General features: G+C 38.6%; 1 protein-coding gene across 1 annotated transcript in view; it reads right to left on the reverse strand.

Annotated features, from left to right (window-relative positions):
* Nucleotides 1-11236: 11236 nt before the first annotated feature.
* Nucleotides 11237-21949, reverse strand: part of SLC9C1 (solute carrier family 9 member C1) — a 74198-nt gene continuing 63485 nt past the window's right edge. Inside the window, exons 23-27 of the mRNA XM_078058969.1 lie at nt 16920-17051; nt 16601-16786; nt 15001-15121; nt 12996-13189; nt 11237-11302 (exon numbers count right to left, since the gene is read on the reverse strand). Of these exons, the coding sequence (XP_077915095.1) occupies nt 11237-11302; nt 12996-13189; nt 15001-15121; nt 16601-16786; nt 16920-17051 (699 nt within the window). The remainder of the gene's footprint in view (nt 11303-12995; nt 13190-15000; nt 15122-16600; nt 16787-16919; nt 17052-21949) is intronic.

Raw genomic sequence — 21949 nt, forward strand, 5'->3', positions numbered from 1 at the left:
CTGGCCACCAGTGCCAGAGAGCTGAAAGGAGAAGAGTACCTCCCTGCGGCGGAAGGAGGACCCCAGGGGGAGGAGAGTCTGAGGTGCACGCACACACAACTTCCTAAAATGTCAGAGCCCGTAAACGGGAGCAAATTTTGCCACTCAGAGATATGCCTCTTTGGCATATTATTTTAAGTTGGTTACTTTAAAGAAACTTCAGATATAAAACAGGCTCTGAAAATCAAGTAGAAAAGTAAGAGACTTTTGCATTGACAAGGAAAATCTCCATGTGTAAAGGTATCAGGAAAAGGGAGCTCTAAGTCTCTAGAAACTGTTACTAATGCAGAAGGCAATTAAATCTGCATAACAGCATGACCCTTGTTTACTGTGCCTTTTCCTCCCACAACGGACCCTCCATCCCCAACATCTTTTGTCTTTAACTGAAGGTGGTTTTTAAGGTGATGCCTTCAGCCCTTTGGGGGAATTGCTTAGTTTCCCTGAGTCTCTCCCTTACATACAAGAGATAGACATGTTATTAAGCTTTTGTTTCTCTCCTGTTAATTTGTTTCATGTCAATTTAATTCTTAGGACAGCCAGAATAGAGGAAAATGTTTCCTTCCCAACTCCTGAGGGAACCAGGCTACTGGCCTTAACCAGAAGCCATTGGTCAAGGAGAGCGTTGAGCTTCTGGGGAAGCCCCATCTGCAATTACAGACAGGCCATGGAGTTTTTCACTTCAGATTCCTAAATTTATTAAACCACTTCGTAGTCTTGGAAAAGTCAGAGGGGGAATTTTGTTTTAAAGCAAAAAAAGGTTAGGGGCGCCTGGGTGGCTCAGTCGGTTAAGCGGCTGCCTTCGGCTCAGGTCATGATCCCAGGGTCCTGGGATCGAGCCCTGCATCGGGCTCCCTGCTCATCAGAGAGCCTGCTTCTCCCTCTCCTGCTCCCCCTGCTTGTGCTCTCTCTCACTATCACTCTGTTTGTGTCAAATAATTAAAAATAAATAAAATCTTTAAAAACAAAAAACAAAACAAAACAAAACAAAAAAAACCCAAAAAAGGTTAAAACAAGTTAACCCAATGACCAATAGAAATTATTAACAAAGCATATATCTGATAAAAAGATTTTATCCAGATTATATAAAGAACTCTCAAAACTCACTACGAAAACAAACAGCCAATAACAAAATGGCCAAAATATTTGAACAGACATTTCAACAGAGAAAATATATAGATGGTAAATACAAACGTGAAAAAATGTCCAATACCATAGTCATTAGGGAAATGTAAATCAAACCACAGTGCAATACCTTTATACACATTTGCTAAAAAACAGGTCAATCAAGTGATTTTGAAGACTTAATTGGCTTTATAAGAGACTCAGGACTTGGGCAGCATCCCATCCAGCAAGTAGAGAGATGTTGTACAAAATGGAAGGTTTTTATAGGAGAGTGGGGCAGGAAAGTTATTAGCAAAATAAAAGAAAGAATTGTTCCAGTCAAAGTCACTTTCCTTTAGAGGGACGATGGACAGGGGGTCTTATTAGGTGGATTACCTCCTCTTCTTTTCCAGGATGAAGAGGATCACTGATGTTGATCAGAAAATTCCCGACTCACCAGTTAAGACTTACATTTCTGGAGGAGATTGAAATTGCACTTAGTTAGGTATTAAGCACCCATTTGGTGACTTAGCCTAAGTAAAGCCATTGTGGGTCTGTGGTTGTCTTATTTACACCTATTGGAATGGCTAACGTTGAAAACAACAGAAAAACTGATGACACCCAGCGCTGGTGGCGAATGCAGGGCTTGCCGCATGCATCGCCGATGGGAATGCAAACTGGTTCAGCCTCTTTGAAAACCAGCATGGTAGTTTCCTATAAAGGTAAGCATAGCCTCATCATACAATTTAGCAATCCCAAGTGAAATAAAACATAAGATCTCTAGGAACCTGCAGGCAATAGCTGCTTTACTCAGAATTGCTCCTCAAACCCTGGAAATAACCCAAATGATTTTCAAGGGGTGACCAGCTAGACAAACTGTCGCATCCCTCCAAGACTGACAGATAATAAAAAGGAGTGGACTACAAATTCATGCAACAACACAGATGAATCTCAAATGCATCACGCAAAGTGAAAGAAGCCAGACTTAAAGTCCACCTTTTATGACATTCAGCCCAAGGCAAAATGGTGGGGACAGAAAATATATCAGCAGTGGCCAGGAGCAGGGGGTGGGGGAGGGATTGACCTTCAAGGGGCAGGAGGGAATTTTTCTGTTCTTTTGTATCTTGTGGTGGTAGCAACATGACTGCATGCGTGTCTCATAATCTAAATAGCTGTCTACCAAAAAGGGTGCATTTTACTATGTAAATTATGTCTCAGTGGAAAAAAAAAGAGGTTAAAAAAACAAAGAAATGAACTTGGGGACAGGGAACCATCGATTTTTGGTATTATTCTTATATTTGATGGCTGGTTCCAGTTTGATCACTCATTCGTTTCTTTATTTCTTTAACAAGTATATGTTGAACTCCTACTATACGCTGGGCACTGCGGGTTCAACGTGGAGCAAAGCAGATAGAGGCTTGCCCTCATGGGGTTCCTTGAAATGAGATAAGACAAAATGCAAGCTACTTTCTTGCTTGTCCTTGAGTAATGCAGAGGTCACACTTGCCGCAGTGAGGAGCAGCATGGGGAGGGTACTAGGTCTGCAGCCACCCTTGTTAGCTGCTCCCCAGGCTTCAGTCTGTCCATGTGGAGCATTTCCAGGAGGGCTTCACTACCAACCGGCCGAGAGACAACAGTCCCTGCAGAGGAGGAGAAAACATTCTGACGTGAGGAGGAACTGTAGGGAAAGCAGGGCAAAGCCAGTCTAGGAGCACTGGAGGCTCAAAGCAAAATACAGGAGTATTTCTAACATTTTAGTACTCTAAGGGCAAATACAAATTTAAAAGATAAGAAGTTTAATTCTCTCTGCTGAAAATGAGGGTGGGGACTTTCTCTCCGCTCTTTTCTTAAAGCTTTTCCATTAGAGAACTTGTAAGTTCTATCTTTGAAGGGCAAGTAAATGTTGTAAAGGTTGAATAAGCAACCCAGGAATGTTTCCTTCAGGATCTGGGAGCTTTCTCTTTGAAACGTAATCATCAAGGAAGATCGTGCCCAACCTCCCAGTCCCCCAACCCCTGGGGAATAGCTGCAGAAATTCAGCTGGCCTGGGGACTCCAAATTGCAAGCTACTTCCATGGAAAAAAGAGGAAGTGTTCTCTTTTAAGGACAGTTAGCAAATATGTTACCAAATGAATTTAGGATGAGTTGTGTGTGGCAAGTGGTGCAGTCAAATCCTCTTATTTGAGGACTAGTCACTGTTTATCTTGAAAGAATGCATGCAATGGATTGTATCTGCTTGGTTATATAAAAGGGCACAATTCCATGGTCTTTACAATCTCCGTAGTGAATCACTTGTGGCTTGCTGCGCATTCTGGTTCAATGCTTATTAAATAATAAAACTTTTTTTTCTTCTACTTTTATGGGAAGATTTTTCTGGGATGGCAGGAGATTTTTTCATTATATTTCTCCAACAGTACCACCATCCAATGTTTTCATTAATCCCTCGGGTAATTAACTCTAGGAAAGATGTTAGGGTGGCAGATTTTCTTACCTGGGGAATATCTAAAATTCAGGAAACCCTTTCCTCAGCAAATTAAGTGAAGCAGTGAAGTAAGAAAGAAAATTCTTAACAAAGCCTATATTGAAAATTAGGGGGGGGTCCACTGAATACAGGTCTAAGAAATCTAGGGCTGCACTAATCTGTTTCTCCCATTCTTCTCTGTCAAAACCACTTTCTTTCCCAGGCTGACCAACTGCAATACATTTTAGGGAATGTCTTCGAAGTTATCTAAAGCATTCTTTTCTGTGTGTAAGAAATCTGGGGTAACAGCCAATGGTCTGTCATTCTGTGTATGAAGAAAGTGGTGTGTGTGTGTGAGAGATAGAGAGAGAGAGAGAGAGAGAGAAAGAGAGAGAGAGAGAAAATGAAGTAGTCTTGACACATTGTTATAACTAACCTTTCTCTTCCCCATTACCTTCAGGAAAAAACGAAAAAAATTTTCAATTCAATCTAAAAGTCCCTCTCCTCAATGGCGTCTGTACCTTTCACCCGACCTAGAGGTCAGCAGAAGGGAGCCATAATTTTTCAGTATTATGGAGAAAACAAAATGGCCAAAGACATTTAGCCAGTGAGTAGGACTATTGCTGACTCCTCATCAGTATGAATTAAGATATCCCAGACTCTGGGTGGAACAGTTTGAGCAAACAGCCCGGACACTGTCCCATGGGTGGCTTAATTAGTTCCAATGTTGAGCAAAGCCAAAGGGTCAGTGCCTCAGGGGTGAGGGTTGGAAATCAATATGCCATTGCTGGGGATCACTCCTTAACCTTCAAGCTGCACTTCTACTCGGGCCACTAGATGGAGAAGCTGAGCTGAGTAGAAGAGTTAGCTACCCATCATGAAAATTTCCTGTGATTGTGTGATGTAGCAGGGAAGAGCAGGACATGGATAGAAAATACACACATTTATTGCTGTGAAAATGACTCTGGACTAAATAATCTACCTCCACTTCACAAATGGAAGTATAGCAGCACTCATCCCCACAAAAAGAAGCCAAAATAACAAATTTTTGAATCAGACCCGCCTTTTTATCCTCCTCAGTGCTGACCCCAGTGCCTAATACATGAGAAACTATAGGCATTGAAGTGGAAATAGAAGCCTGGATCTTTGTAAACAGATGATGGTGAAATCAGTGGAAGTTTGAGTTGAAATCTTCAAATTTCCTTTCCTATCCTTATCCTTTGGCATTACTGCAGACACTTGATGACAAATGCAAACACTGTTTTCCTCTATCTCAAGATGATAGGCTAATATCAAAATAACTACTTGTTGAGAACTTCCTATAATCCATGCACTGTTTAAATGTTTTAGATATAATTTCTCATTTGTTCATGCAAGAATTCTTTTTTTTTTTTTAAGATTTTATTTATTTGTCAGAGAGAGAGAGAGAGAGAGATACAGGCAGGCAGAGGGAGAAGCAGACTCCCTGCTGAGCAGGGAGCCCGATGTGGGGTTCAATCCCAGGACCCCGGGATCATGACCTGAGCCGAAGGCAGACGCTTGACTGGCTGAGACACCCAGGCATCCCTCATGCAAGAATTCTATGGGATAGAGACTATTTCCTCTATTTTAGAGATGAGGACACCCAGCCTCATACAAGCCAAGTGACTTGCTCAAGGACACCCCTTAATAAGAAAGAGAGCTAGAATCTGAGTTCAAAAGAAGTGTGGACGCTTTCTGTCTATTCATTGCCCTATTCAGTAAGTACTTGTGGAAAGATGAACTTAGCTTTGAACTCTGGTCTGTAACACTCCAATATGTCTGGAAAGACTGAAACATACTTTCATGTTTGGAGTGTGTTATGCTTCCCAATTCTTATGTCGCTTTTCAAACACCTGGCTGGCTTCAGCTGCTAAGGCAGGTTAGAGGCCTTTCAGATAAGAGTGATTCTTCGAGCTTCTTCGGTCTCAAAGAACTGGATGGGATAAATCTGGCTCTAGCTTACTCCTTTGTAGACTCTTGTGGCTAGTGAAGGGAGCTGGGAGAGATATTTATGCGAAAGGAAAATCCTTATGGATCATTTTATGGTAGGAAAAGAACTGGTTTATTTAAGAGTTCTTGTAGAGTCAGGAATCTAATAGCTTAGCTAAGTTTTCCCTATTCTGCTTCCTTCCCAAAGGTCTTACGGAGAGGGTAAAGACTTCATGGAGTGATATTATTGAGAGGTATTCCTGAGGGTAATTTTCCAACTGTTTACTTTGTGGTGCAGAGAGTTAGTTATGTGTTTGAAACTCTGGCTATTCATTGCTGATATTCCTCACTAATGTGTACTTGGTTTGAAACAGGAGGTAATAGCAGAGTTTCAGTACCTCCCTAAGTGAACTTTGGGCCTGGGATTTTGCTTTCTGGTGGAGGGATGTTCACATATAGCTCTGCTGACTTTCCAGGAATCATAACAACACAGAGGGTTATTTTTAATGGTAAGAGGACTATTTGGCAACAAGATGGGGATTTGCTCAGCTCACTGAGAGGGCTCTTACAAATCTAATGGCAGGTGGAGAGTATAGCACTTCCCTGTCACTGTTTGAGCCACGAAGGACCCTTGGGAAGAATATTCCTTCATTTGCAATGTTTCTGGTTTCTCATTAGTGAGATTAACATAGAACATACATGATTAAGAATCTGGGGGGAAAATTACAAGCTGGGCTTAAGCACCATAAAAGTTAAAAGCTAAATTAAAAAGAAATCCAAGAATTAAAGGATCAAGGAAAGCCTTTTATCTAAAAATTTTAAAAGCAGACATTCTGGGCTTTGTAAGCAAATAAAGGGGTTTCCGCTGTAGAGTCAAGTGTAAGTGAGCTCTAAGCGTCCTCCTCAGGTCAAAGTCAGCGCATTACATTATTTCAGATGAGGGAAGAGTCCTGGGCAACAATCACCCAGATCCTGCTGATGGGTGGGTATATACCATGCCTGGCGCTGGAATTACTTCATATCTCAGTACCTTGTTCAGGGTTCTTTCCCCATGTGAAAATGATTACACTCCAGAACACAAACCTGGCCAAAAATTGACCATGACTAATATTTGTGGAGTGTATCCTCTTCTCCGGTGCTTTAGATTTCCAAAATGAAGTCTAGGGAATTTACTTCACAAATTATACTGAATGTGCTTAAAGGATTTGAAAACCGGTGTCATTACATCTAGCTGTGATTTCGAGTAATTTATCTGAATTCCCTAAATCCCATTATTTCCTCTGTAAAATGAGGCAATGATAGTACCCACTTCCTAAAGTTCCTGTGATGACTGCCTGAGCAAATGAGGGCAAAACACTCGGAAGAGAGTCTGGTGCATACTGAGCTCGCTGTAAGTGACAAGCTATGGTGGAGAACTTTTTCCCCACCTGGTGTCTTGTTCGGGATTGAGGGCTTTACTCTCCATTACCCCAACCCTCATGGCTTGTCACCAACTCACTCATTCTGCCGAGGTGGAGTGGCTTATTGATGAATTTGGAAGCAGAATCTGGGCATTCTTTGTCACCCCTTTCTTCCTGATTTCTTTTAAGACTGAATTTGACTTTACAAATCTTGCATTGTTTATTGTTCTCAGCTATGCAGTAAACTTAATGATAAATGCCTACAGTGGTCAATACATCCAATTCTGGGGGTCAGAAGGCAACCAAGTTCTTTATGTCAGTTCAGTTACTAATAAAGGCGTGTGCATGAGTGGGTGTGTGTGTGGGGGTGTGTGGGTGGTTTAGTCTCTAACTGCCTCAAACCTTTGTTTTAATTTTCATTAGCACTCAGGAGAAAAAGGGTACTCGTTAATGGGGTTCCCTCAAACACTAAAACAGCTGCTAGTCAATTATCATTAGAATAAAAACTGGTTGAGCTCAGTTTTGGAGAGAGGTGATGGTAGTTTGATTTGACTGTCCCAACATCAACAAACCAAATTGTTTTCTCCGCAAGGACGTTTTGTGAATGGAGTCTCTATACCTGGCTTCTGAAAATGTGCCTACCACTACTTGTAGAAGACAAAATTTAATATTCAGATTTCCAACCCCCAGGTGGAAGCATGGTCCTGAAGACATATATTTAAATTTTTATTAATTTTTCAGATATTTATTTAGGACTTACCATACTGGAGAGACATAGGGTATAATAGCTAATCACAGGCTTGTTTCCAAATCTCTGTTCTGCCTATTACTAGTTGTGAGATATTTGGCAAATTATTCACAGTCTTTCAGTTTACACATTTGTAAATTGGAAATAATAATACCTGCCTTATATGCTTGTGAAGATTAAGGCAGTCCGTAAGTGCTCAGTGTTTGTTAGACACTATGGAAAGCGTGCATACGGAAAGCATGCAATAACTCTTAACTGGTTAAGACTGTTTTTTAAAAAAGATTTATCTATTTATTTGAGAGAGAGAGAGAGAGCAGGGGGAGGGGCAGAGGGAGAGAGAGAGTAGAAAAATCTTAAGCAGACTCCCTGCTGAGCATGGAGCCCAATGCAGGGCTTGATCCCATAACCATGAGATCATGACCTGAGCCGAAATCAAGAGTTGGATGCTTAACCGACTGAGCCACCCAGGCGCCCCTGGTTAAGACTATTTTAAAAAATGATGTGCCAGGGGCACCTGGGTGGCCCAGTTGGTTGAGCATCTGACTTTTCATTTTGGCTCAGGTCATAATCTCAGGGTTGTGAGATCAAGCCCCATGTTGGGCTCCATGCTGAGTGTGGAGCCTGCTTGGGATTCCCTCTCTCTCTCCCTGCCCCCCCCCCCCAGCTCTCTCTCTCTCTCTTTCACTCTCTGTCTCTCTCTCAAAAAAAAAAAAAAAAAAAAAAAAAATGATGTGCCAGGCATTGGGCTCATTGTTGTAATGAGATGATGAACAAAATGGTCGGACACTGGAAGTTTCATTTAGGACTGAGTTACATTGTTTAAGTGTAAATCAGTTTCCATTCTTTACTATTTTATTCACTGAGTGGTTCCAAGATGGGTGAAGTGCAATGAATGACAAAAATCAATACTTGGTTTAAGATCAACATTTGAACTACATTTTAATAGCATTTTATTTTTCATAAAGTGAATCAAACCATTTGTGTTCTAAGAGCACTATGCAAACTATCGTAGGTGGCCCAAGCTTATTTTCTGGCTCTAAAATGAAAACTTCCTCTATGATTTTTCTGAGATGTTTTAGATATTTACCATAAAAGAGATTTTAAATCAAAAAAATGTTCCAAAAAATATATTTTAGATGGAATGGTTGCAAGGTCCAGACATCTTTCCTTGTGGCACCAAGATCATCCCTATGGGATCCAGCTTGATGTTGCTTCCTTTTGATGCAGGGAAATGTGTTTCAAAAACAGGAGGCGACTCTTGACAGCCGTGCCCATATGTGCATCAGTCTTCAAAACAGTGTGGTCCGCCATTCCTAGTAGAAAAGTAGGGAGGGGGAAAGAAAAACAAATGCAGAAGAGCTTTAGACTTGTAACCCTGAACAGGATGTACTAGACGGTCAGTTTTCATTCCCACAGGAAATACCTCCTGGTCATTATTGCTGAGGCAGAGGAAGGATGTCAAGTGGGTAAGTGAGTGTGAGTCAGTCATCTTTCCCAAAGTGGTGGTGGCATGATTTAAACCGCGGGTCCGAGTCTGAGAAGCCCCTGGGGCCTGCTGAACGGGACAGGGGTAGTTTATGGCCTATTAGGAGGAGCACGTTCCACTGTGGGAAACCCAGATGGGATCTCAGCTCTGGCTGCTACCACTCCTTTTCACCGCACGGGGATGGCTGAGTGTAAAGGGGGGCAGAAAGGAACAGACAAGTTCCAGACTATTTATATTTGAATAATGCTTAGGAGTTTTATAATCATGTTTTTCATTACAAGAGCAATAAAACCACGGAAAATAAGAGGTAAACACACCTGTCCCTACTCTCACCTTTCTAACACCTGGTTGAATCATTTGGGTTTATCTTTTCTGGCCTCTTTTTTTTGTTGTTTTTTAAGATTTTATTTATTTATTTGAGAGAGAGGGAGAGAGCACAAGCAGGGGGACGGGCAGAGGGAGGAGAAGCAGGCTCCCCACTGAGCAGGGAGCCCGATGTGGGGCTCGATCCCAGGGCCCTGGGATCATGACCTGAGCCGAAGGCAGACGCTTAACTGACTGAGACACCCAGGCGCCCCTGACCTCTTCTCATGTTAAGAAAGTTGTATGTATAGGTTTGCCTTCCTTTTTATATTTTACATCGGACTATATGCCCAATCTTTTTAAAGGTTGTATGATATTTCCTCTAACGGATGGTCAGTAGTGAAATTATATACTTTCTTACTATTGGACACTGGGACTCTTTTTAAAGTTTTGCCATTAGAAATAGTGGTGCACAGGACAGTTTGTACATATGTCTACTTTACTACTTTGGATTACTCTTTTTGGATCGATTCCCAGAAGCAAATTCATGGAGTCAAAGTATATGAGCATTTTTATGACTTTCGTTTCAAATTCCGTTTAATCATCTGCCAGCAAAATATAAGAAAACAAGTATCACTCTATTTTCATCTATTTCAAAGAAAATAGATGTTACCATGGAATAAAAATTGTTAATTTAAAAAAGTCAATGTTAATACTTCATTGTTGTTTAACTTGGCACTTCTTATCTTCCCCCCCTATTCTGGTTATCGTCTTTTTCCTGAATTGGCTGTTCTTAAATTTGCCTATTGGAGTCATAGTGTTTTCCTTATCATTTTGTATACATTTTTTCTCCCGTGAAGATTTTGATTGTATTACAGTAATTCTTAAAAATAATTTTTCATAGTTTATTGTGACCCTTTGAATCTATTTTTAAATATGGTCTTCGTCATAGGAAGTAGCATGCAAGAGTTAACATTTTTTAAATGGAGACACAAAGATTTATTGGAAGGTCATTTTTTAACCCAGTGATATGCTTTATGTAACATAGAGTCATATAAAGCACACACACACACACACACACACACACACACACACACTTCCCCATTGATGCTACATTTTGAGCAACCAAAGGCCACACTGGTCTACTCATTTTTCCCTAAAAGTCTTGGTCTCCTGTGTCCCCTATTCCAAACGTCCTCTTCCTTCTCCACAAAGAGTTTACGTTCACCCGCAGTTGTTTCTGTTTTGAATTCCTTGAGCTTCAGTTGGCACTATCCACAGTATATCTCGAATGGCTATTCAACTGCCTTCTGATTGGTTTTGCCTCCTTAACTAGAACAGAAACTCTTGAAAATTGAAGTCATTGTTTATTACCTGTTTATATCTTTGTTACTTGTTTATATCTTCCGTAGTACATGGCAGCCTGAAAAATGACCGTGCTGCATGTGAGATTAAGTAGCGGAATAGAGGGAAACCATGAGTCTATTTCAGAAATCTAGGTAAAGGAATCTTATTTTAGAGTTAATTTTCCAAATTAGAATTTAGAAATAGTATCATTAGAGGAATCAACAGGCTAGTGGAAAGTGATCATATCACAAATAATGACTAGCGGAAAGGGGTGTAATTCATACTGTCACACCAAAGGGCACATGAACTTCTGGCTTCAGCCTGTATCTCCAGGGACAGGTGTGATCCAGATCGTGTTGAGGAAAACTGAGGCAGCTTACCAGATTTTCACTGAGTCTTATTTAGGCGACCGTATAGATGTCCATTTTTTCCTTGATACTATCAAGTAACCCTGTAGGCTGTTGAATCTAGAAATTGAGATAGGAGATAGGAGTCAAATTCTGAGACTGTTAATAAAGATTAGATTTATAAAGCAGGGCAGGTGTCAAATCTGGTCTATGGAGCAAAGAACTGAGGACTAGGACTTCTAGCAACGGCAGCACTGTGTACTCCCATCCTGGGAACCAAAACACTTTGTAAAGAGCTGCTGGGTGCTGAATGGGCCTTTATACTATGTGAAGGTAAAGCCACAGTTCTGGGGTGGTGGCAGGAGGAGGGGTTGGGGGAGCATGAAGGGAGCTGGCCCAGAAACATAGCCAGGATCTAACATCAAGGAGAAAAAGCATTTACTGAATAATACAATTTGACAATTGTCTTTATAAGACTCAGTAGCTGATGTTTCTACCATTTAATGAAATGTCTCTCGCTTCCACAGTACTTTCTCTATATTAACGACCTCATGCAATCAGGTTTTTTTAAATTATGAAAAAGCAGCACTTCGGGGAGGGAATATGTACAGGGAGAGCATTAGCTTCCCTGCCTCCTCATTCTTCAAAATATGCTATTAAGCTGACTGCTACAAGCTTGGCAGCCCGTCCAGGCTAAGGGGAAAGATAGGCTACCCAGTGGCCCCTAGAAGCCATCTAATATTTTATCTTAGGTTTTCTCCTCATCTTCTTCATTTTTTAAATTGTAATTTCCCTTTGTTACTTCCTAGTCTTCAGCAGCAACTGTGTTTGGGATAATTAGAGGAGGTACCTGTATCCATATTTTTTACAAAATTAGTATCTGGGGAGCACGAGAAGTTTGGAGAAGTAGTTTACAATGTGAAGAAGGGGTTAGAAGAGAATAATAGAAATTATGTGTACAGATTGTTTGTTATGTGCCAAACACTAAGCAGTGTACTTTTCATTTCTTTAATCTGCACGGCAGCACTATACGAGGTCTGTATGGTTACTGTCTCAGTTTTGTAGATGTAGAAAATTATGCTTAAATAGGTTACGAAATCTGTCCAAGCTCACATGGCTAAGAAGTGATGGAACCAGGAAGCAAACCAGGAGTCCCATGCCAGAGCCCATTCTCTCAGCCCCTATGTTATTGAGTCAGTAGTTCTAGGCAACAAGGAACAACCAGGGAAGGTTGAGGAAAAACATCCCCAGAAAGTCTCCAAAATGTTTAGGGAGGGGGTGAATTTCTTGCCTTTATGCTGGATGGGAAGTGGGTATTAAAGAAAAGTGTTGGCCTCGGGAAGACTGGACAGACATGAGAGAAACACCTTCAACTTCCCCCACCAGAACCTGTAATTACCTTTCTTGCAACATACGCTTGTTGAGAGATTCAGGGGAGAAGGAACGTGTGTTCTCAGAGTTTTATATCTAGTGCTGATAGAGCAAATGGACTTGACGTAAAACATATTTTTAACAACAAAGGACACAATTTTCTGGCTTGTGTATTTGTAGCAGACATCACTCAGATCGTGGGTATTATAATCAGCACCTCCTGGAGTAATACGACCAGCTCGGCACAAACTAGATTTAAAAATAAATTCTCCACCTTGAGATGGCTTAGGCTTGTAAGCCCCTTGCAACCGAGGTTATTTGAGAACTGCAGTGGGCTTAAGGAAAATCAGGCAGGCCTGGTTTAGGAGGAGAAAATGTTCTCTTCCCCTTTAACTCACGTTGCAAGTTCTCAGTGCCCGGTTTTGCAGGGAGCGGCTCTTGCGTATATTGGATTGTAGGTATTCTTTCTTAGAGGCATGATTGTTCCCAGAAGGACGGTGGCCAGAATCGTTCCGGGTTTAGGCTTGATCAAAACAGGATATAGTTTGTTCTTGTTTCTTCTTGCATGTCTTAGATTGTTCTCGCTGTGCCTCGTGTGCTTTCTTTCAAAGATATTGATGTGATCATTTTTCTTAGCTAAAAGTACATATTGTCATGTTTATTTGATTACTGCAAGTATATAGCTGTGTGGGAAATAAACGGCAGCATGCAGTTGCAAGTGCTGCCTTTGCTCTGCATCCCCTGTGTCCTGGTGATTTCGCGACCCTTACCCAGGGACCCCAACGCACTAGACGTTGACACCACCTCATCTGGAACTCCCCAGGATTCAGTCTAAGCAAGCTGGTGTAGATGTAGTGAGGTACTTCCATCCTATTTCTCTGTGCCCTACTTTCATTTCCAGGGCCCTGTAGTGTTTCATACTGTTGCCAAGTTGGCCCAGGGTTTTGAAGATCCCAAGATCCCTAAGTGACATATCCAAGTTCATAGGGGACTATGAAATTAACCAATATTTATGAGATTTTCTGGATAACTTAGGTTAGCCTGGGGCAGAGTAGATTAGTACATTCATTATTGAGCTCCTGCTTTGTGACAGGCATTGTGAATAACTGAGCAAACTGCCTCCAGGTTGGAAGATCCCAGATGCGTAGTTGAGGTAGCAGTGAAGGCTTCAGACCAGTCCAAATTTCCGCCCAAGGCAGAGAAGTGGGAGGGGCTCATGTACATGACAACCCTAGCCAGCCACCCCAGTAGTGCGTGGTGGCTCATGTGATTAAAAATAAATATCCGGGTATCTTCTGAACTTTGTTTTTCTTTGTCATTTATCAATATTTACCTAAAAATATAAATGCAGTTTCCACTATACCCTGGACTAAGAGACAGTGTTCATATCAATATCTACAAAATGATTAGCAGGTAAACTCCTTCAGATTAAGAGAAACACATTGATAATTTCCGTACATTCCAGACTCTCTTTTCTCCAAAATAAAACTTTTAAAAAGACTGCTTTAAATTTACCTCAATATTTGTGTCAAATTGAAGGTCTTCTTTATAGAGTCTGCTTGCAGCTGGTTCAAGAAAGACTGTGTTAGTTCAAGCATTGGAACAAAGCTCTGTTTCTATTAGTTCAACTGTCACATTAGGCCAGGTTCAAATCATTCACACTCAGGGCCTATGATCTGAAATTGGTGGTAATTTCAATTGGTGGGAAGAAGGGCCACATTTTAAAAAAAGGTTTAAAAGTCTTTTATTATAAAGATTATGTAACAAATGTGCAGGAAGTTTGGAAAGAGAGAAAAAATAATCTATTGTCCCATCATCCTGAATACATTTATGTTAAGGTGTGTTGAGAATGAAAGCCAGGCCTGTGGGTAATTGGAACAGTCAGATAGTACAACAGTATTTCCATTATTACTGCTACATAAAATATGTTAATTTGGGGGAAGAGCTAAAAATTGTCTCATTGGGACACCTGGGTTGCTCAGTCAATTGAACCTCCAAATCTTTGTTTCAGCTCAGGTCATGATCTCAGGGTTGTAAGATCGAGCCCCGAGTTGGGCTCTGCCCTCAGTGGGGAGTCTGTTTGAGATTCTCTCTCTTTCCCTCTCCCCCTACCCCTCTGCCTATCCCAGCCCCTGTGCTCTCTCTAAAATAAATAAATAAAATCTCAAAAAATAAAAATTCCCTCATTAACAATTTTTCCATGGTATTTTGATAATTATGCATGTTTATTCTTATAGATGAAATGTAGAATAATTCCTACTTACAACATGGATATTCTCAATCTGGATTCCCCATCAGATAGCAAATATGGCAATTAAAATGCTTTTCCAATACTCTAGGTAGGATGCATTCAATAGTTTCCAAATATATATATGGCTATTTTATAAATATATAAAATTTTATAAATGGAAATTTAGGTCTCAATTACTCAAAGAACTCTAACTCACATGATACTGGAAGAGATGCTTTACGCGAAGGTACATACTTTCTAGTGTTCCATCTGAAGTTTTTCACATCAACCAAAGGTTGAACAATCATTACCTTTGTAAAATCTTCAGTGCCTTGTACCTGAAGTTTGACAGAATGTAAGTTAATTTCTGAGTACATATCATACAATAAATGTTTCTCTGGTAAGCTACTATCTCAGGACCTCTCTAAATATCATGTAAATATCTAAATTTACATGAAAAGTAAACATGTCTCTATTAGATAGATATCTTAAAATACCTGAATATGTTGGTTTTTGAAAGTCAACATTCCATATACTTTCATTGATTTTTAAATGTTTTGCTCATTTCTCTTACAAATGAGAAAAACGATTAAGAGTTCATCATTAATGATCCTTTAAAATATCACCCAGAGAGATTATCTATGTGGCAAAAGAAAGTTTAAAAAACAGTAGACTTCAAGAAATCCTTCAACATGTGGTTGTTTTCGATATGCTTTGAATCACATTGGTACCCAAATCTACAGTAAGCAGGGCTTTCTGCCTGTGAGAGTAGAGAGAGTTGGGTAGGTTTTAAGTTGCCTTGAGAATCTCTTGCTTGGGCATCTAACTTCCCAATCAGCACCCACAGTAGAGCTCTGTTATTATGTATTCAAGGATAGAGGTAGGGAGCACCATAGTTAAGTGTAATGTCTTACTTCCTGTCAGTGGCATCTGTTCAGAAAATTTTTCTTATGACCCTTTCTCATCTTGGGATTCCTCTTATCCCCACCTCATGTTTTTCTCCTGTCCCAAATCTACCTCTTAAGTACTTCTGTCATAGCTGTACATGTTTCATTAACATATGTATGTTTCTTTTCACTTGGTTGAGACATCTTTTGAGGGTAATCGCAAATCTCATTTGTCTTGATCACTTTAGAGTCTAGCACGGTTTCTGCCATATATTCATTGCTTTAAAAATATATGCCTAATTTAATTGACTCTAGGTCCCTCTTTCAATTTACTTTTTGTAGCTATATTTTGTATGTCCCCTGATTCCTCCTGACATGTGCCTCTCTTCCTCTACCCCAACACACAGACACATGCACACACACAGAGTCTGCCTTCTTTCTTTCTTTCTTCATATGCACAGCTTCTCATTTTGATTGCCAGGAAAACTCAACAGCTTAAACATGGGAAGTCTTTCATCTTACATTCACTTTCAGAGTAGCTGAGCAAATACCCCTGATACTCAGTTCAGCATGGGTCTGGCAGAACTTTTCTAGAGTACTGTTGATACAGTCCAGGGAAAGTGGTCCTTCTGCAATGTGTAAATGAACTTACATGCCCTCTGTTGCTATTTATAATTGTACCAAAATCTAACTAAGGCCAAAATGTACAGCTCGGTCTGCTTCATTGACATTGAACAGGAATATCTTGGTATTTGGACTACTTAGAGCCAAAGCAATCAGTGACTTGGGTGTATGTGGTGTGTGTGCTTATGGAGTGGTAGGGGAAACACAGAGGATGGGAAGGTGGAAAAGTGACAATTTTTCTAATGTTCATACATTGTCTGGGTATATGGCATATTGACTGGAAGGCATGAATCAACATTTCTATACCTGATAGCACGTTATAGGAATTAAGGAAGGTGCCTTATAAACTTTTCGTAACTGACAATCTTCTATAGCTCCATGGATGAGGATGACATAGATCACAGTTTCATCATAGATATCAGTTTTGGTGTTCTTTGGTATATCTTTTACACAAACATTACAGAGTTTTAACTGCATCTTGTAGTTCCAGTCCTATAAGGAAAACAATTTCATAGTCTACTGTTTATAAAGTTTAACATCAATCCCTAAATAGTTAGTTGATAACAGTACTTTAATACAATTCCATTCAGAGAGAAGGATGAGTTTATATATAAACACCTCTTACCTCATAAGATAAATGTTCCCTCAATTTTTTGGCAGTAATAGAAAGTCCAAGTTTTAGCCACATTTTATACTCAATGTGAGGACAACATTGTTTAAAAGCTTCATACAAGTGATTTTTAGGAATAAAACATGTCTGAAAAATGGAGGATATAAATTTAATATTTCATTCTGCACACCTATAGTTTAAGGATAAAAGGTTTTCTCATTTACATATAACATTAAAGCTAAGAATTTAAATTCTGTAAGATTCATGTTGTTGCCTGGACACCTAATAAGATGTGTATAGTAGTAAATATTTGTGTGATCTTATCATAAATTAAATATTAAAAGGTCATATGCTCCAGTGAGACATTATTATTCTTACAGATTCTGCAAAAGTAGAAGACAACAAATCAAAAATAATTGAAACTTTTAAACTGAAGATATAAATATTTCTAAAAATACATAATTTTAGGGGAGCAAACTTTTTAGGTAACAATAAATGCCAGTGCTGACAATGAGCAGACCATTGGCTATGAGGAATAAGCTGCTACGAATATACAAGATGCTGTGTATGTTGGTTTTTATTTCTCATGGGTAAGTATGTATGAGTGAGATTGCTGGGTAATATGGTAATTGTGTGTTTAACTTTATAAGAAAATTGCCAGTCTGCTGTTAGAAGGGTTGTAACATTTTACCCTCTCATCAGCCATGATGGAAATTTCAGCTGCTTCACATCCTTGCCAATATCTGCTACTCATTATTTTTATTTTTAGCCAATGTAGTAGGTGTGTGGTGATATCTCATCATGATTTTAATCTGCATTTTTCTGAGAACTAATGATATCAGGCATCTTCTTCATGTGCTTATTGGCCATTTGTATATTCTTTTGTGAAATGTTTGTTCAAATCCTTTGCCCGATTTTTAACTTGGTGTTTTGTCTTCTTATTTTTGAGTTGTAAGAATTCTTTATAGGTTCCATTGTCAAGTAATTTTTCAGATAAAGATATTGTGATACGTTTCCATTGTCTGTGGCTTGCTTTTTCCATGTTCTTTGTGGTGTCTTTTTAAAAAGCAGAAGATTTTAATTTTAGTGACATTCAATTTATCAATATTTCCTTTTATGGTTAGTGCTTTTTGTGTCCTGGCTTAGAAATCTTTGCTTATCTCAAGATCTGTGTTTCCGTTTAGAATTTTTATAGCTCTAATTTTTCTGTTTAAGTCTATCATCATTCCAAGTCAATTTTTGTGCATAATGTATGGGGCCGAGGCTCATAGCTTCCATATAGATATTTGGGATTTTCAGGATCATTTGTTGAAAATACTATTATTGATTATTATCATAATATTAATTAATTATTATATTAATATTATTAATAATATTACTATTAATATCAATATCATATATACACAATATATGAATCTATTTCTGGATTCTCTTCCCTGTTCCACTATTCTATATTATCTTAAACTAGTACCATTTGGTGTTGATTATAATACATTTATAATAAGGCTTCAAGTCAGACAGTGTATGTCATCTAACATTATTCTTTTTAAATTTTAATTCCAGTGTAGTTAATGCACAGTGTTATATTAATTTCAGGTGTACAATATAGTGATTCAATAATTTCATATATTACTCCAGTGCTCATCAAGATAAGTGTACTCCTAATTCTCTTCACCTATTTCACCCATCCCCCCACCCCCTTCCCTCTGGTGTCCATCTGTTTATTCTCTATCGTTAAGAGTCTGTTTTTGGTTTGTCTTTTTTCTTTGTTCATTTGTTTTGTTTCTTAAATTCCATATATGAGTGAAATCATATGGTATTTGTCTTTCTCTGACTTACTTCGCTTAGCATTATACTCTCTAGATCCATCCATGTTGTTGCAAATGGCAAGATTTCATTCTTTTTTATGGCAGAATAATATTCCATTATATATATATATATATATATATATATATATATATATATATATAAAATGTGTGTGTATATATATATGTATATACACACCACATTTTCTTTATCCATTCATCTATTGATGGACACTTGGGCTGCTTCCATAATTTGGCTATTGTGAATAATGCTGTAGTAAACATAGGGGTGCATATATCCCTTCAAATTACTGTTTTCAAATTCTTTGGGTAAATACCCACTAGTGTGATTACTGGATCTTAGGGTAGTTCTAGTCTTAATTTTTTGAGGCACCTCCATTCTGTCTTCCACAGTAGCTGCACCAGTTTATATTTCTATCAATAGTGCATGAGGGTTCCTTTTCCTCCACGTCCTTGCCAACACTTATTTCTTGAGTTTTTGATTTTAGCCATTCTGATGGGTGTGAGGTGATATCTTATTGTGGTTTTGATTTGCGTTTCCCTGATAATAAGTGCTGATGAGCATCCTTTCATGTGTTTGTTGGCCATTTATATTCTTCTTGGAGAAATGTCTGTTTATGTCTTCTGCCCATTTTTTAATTGGATTATTATCATTATTTTTTGGTGTTGAGTTGTATAAGTTCTTTATATATTTTGGATACTAACCTTTTATCAAATATGTCATTTGCTAATATCTTCTCCCATTCAGTAGGTTATCTTTTAGTTTTGTTGGTTGTTTCCTCTGCTGTGCAGAAGCTTTTTATTTTGATATAGTCCCAATAGTTTATTTTTGTTTTTGTTTCCCTTGCCTCAGGAGACATAATTAGAAGGATGTTGTTATGGTTGATGTCAGAGAAACTACCATCTGTTCTCTGTTCCAGGATTTTCATTTTTTTATTCATATATTTTTTAGGTAAGCTCTATGTACAATGTGGGGCTTGAGCTCATGGTCCCAAGATCAAGAGTCACATGCTCTACTGACTAAGCCAGCTAGGCACCCCTATTCTAAGATTTTTATAGTTTCAGGTCTCCCATTTAGGTCCTTAATCCATTTTGAGTTTATTTTTGTGTATGGTGTCCACTTTCACTTCTTTGCATGTAACTGCCCTGTTTTCCCAATGTTTTTTGTTGAAGAGACTGTCTTTTTCCCATTGTATACTCTTGTCTCCTTTGTCAAAGATTAATTGGCCATATAATTGTGGGTTTATTTCTGGATTTTCTATTCTGTTCCATTGATTTATGTTTCTTTTCTTTTCTTTTTTTAAAGATTTTATTTATTTATTTGACAGAGAGAGACACAGTGAGAGAGGGAACACAAGCAGGGGGAATGGGAGAGGGAGAGGCAGGCTTCCCGCTGAGTAGGGAGCCCGATGTGGGGCTCAATCCCAGAACCCTGAGATCATGACCTGAGCCGAAGGCAGAGCTTAACTACTGAGCCACCCAGGTGCCCCTGATTTGTTTCTATTTTTGTGCCATGCTGTTTTGATTACTACAGCTTTGTAATATAATGTGAAATCTGGAATTGTGATACCTACAGTTTTGTTTTTTTTTAAAGATTGCTTTGGCTATATTAGCCTGGTGATGGGTATGAAAGAAGGCACGTATTAAATGGAACAGTGTGTGTTATATGCAAACAATGAATCATGGAACACTACATCAAAAACTAATGATGTAATGTATGGTGATTGGCATAACGTAATAAAATAAAATTAAAAAAAAAAGATTGCTTTGGCTATCCAGGGTCTTTTGTGGGTCCATACACATATTAGGATTGTTTGTTCTAGTTCTGTGAAAAATGCTGTTGGTATTTTGATAGGGATTACATTAAATCTGTAAATTTGGGTAGTATGGACACTTTTAACAATATTTGTTTTTACAACCTATGAGCATGGGACATCTAATTTCTTTCATCAAGGTTTTATAGTTTTCAGAGTACAGATCTTTCACCTCCTTGATTTATTCCTAGGTACTTTATTATTTGTGGTGCAGTTGGAAATGAGATTGCTTTCTTAATTTATTTCTGCTGCTTCATTATTAGTGTATAGAGATGCAATGGATTTCTATACATTGATCTCGTATCCTGCAACCTTACAGAATTCATTTATCAGTTCTAGTATTTTTTTTTTTTTTTGGTGGTCTTTAGAGTTTTCTTTATATAATATCATGTCAAAGAGTGAAAGTTTTACTTCTTCTTTACCAGTTTAGATGAGTTTTATTTCTTTTTCTTGTCCGATTGCTGTGGTAAGACTTGCAGTACTATGTTGAATAAAACAGTGAGAGTGGACATCTTTGTCTTGTTCTTTACTTTAGGGGAAAAGCTCTCAGCTTTTCACCATTGAGTATGATGGTAGCTGTGGGTTTTTTACATACAGCCTTTATTTTGTTGAGGCATGTGCCCTCTAAACCTACTGTGTTGAGGGTTTTTATCATGAATGGATGTTGTACTTTGTCAAATGCTTTTTCTGCATCTATTGAAATGATCATATGGTTCTTATCCTTTCTCTTATTGATGTGATGTGTCACATTGATTGGTTTGTAAATATTGAACCACCTCTGCATCCTGGGAATAAATGTCAAATGTGGTGAAATGTTCAATAGTGGTGAATGATTTTTTTTTAATGTATTGTTGGATTCAGTTTGCTAATATATTGTTGAGGATTTTTGCATCTATGGGTAGGTATCTTTCCTTCCTCTTTGGTTTTGGAATAGTTTGAGAAGAGTAAGTATTAACTCTTCTTTAAACGTCTGGTTGAATTCACCTGTGAGGCCATCTGGTCCTGGACTTCTGTTTGTTGGAGTTTTTTGATGCTTGTTCAATTTCATTGTTGGTAACTGGTCTGTTCAAATTTTCTATTTCTTCCTGATTCAGTTTTGGGAAGTTATATGTTTCTAGGAATTTAGTCATTTCTTCTAGGTTGTCCAATTTGTTGGCATAAAATTTTTCATAATGTTATTTTACAATCCTTTGTATTTCTGTGGGGTCAGTTATTTCTCCTTTTTCATTTCTGATTTTGTTTATTTGAATCCTCTCTCTCTCTTTCTCTCTCTCTCTTCTTTTTATGAATTTGGCTAAATGTTTATCAATTTTGTTGATCTTTTCAAAGAACCAGCTTTGCAGCATCATATCCAGAGGTACATGATGCCCAGCTGTCCAACTTTTAGTGATGCTACAATTGTTTT

Source organism: Halichoerus grypus, chromosome 1, assembly GCF_964656455.1.
Source record: "Halichoerus grypus chromosome 1, mHalGry1.hap1.1, whole genome shotgun sequence".
Taxonomy (NCBI): Eukaryota; Metazoa; Chordata; class Mammalia; order Carnivora; family Phocidae; genus Halichoerus; species Halichoerus grypus.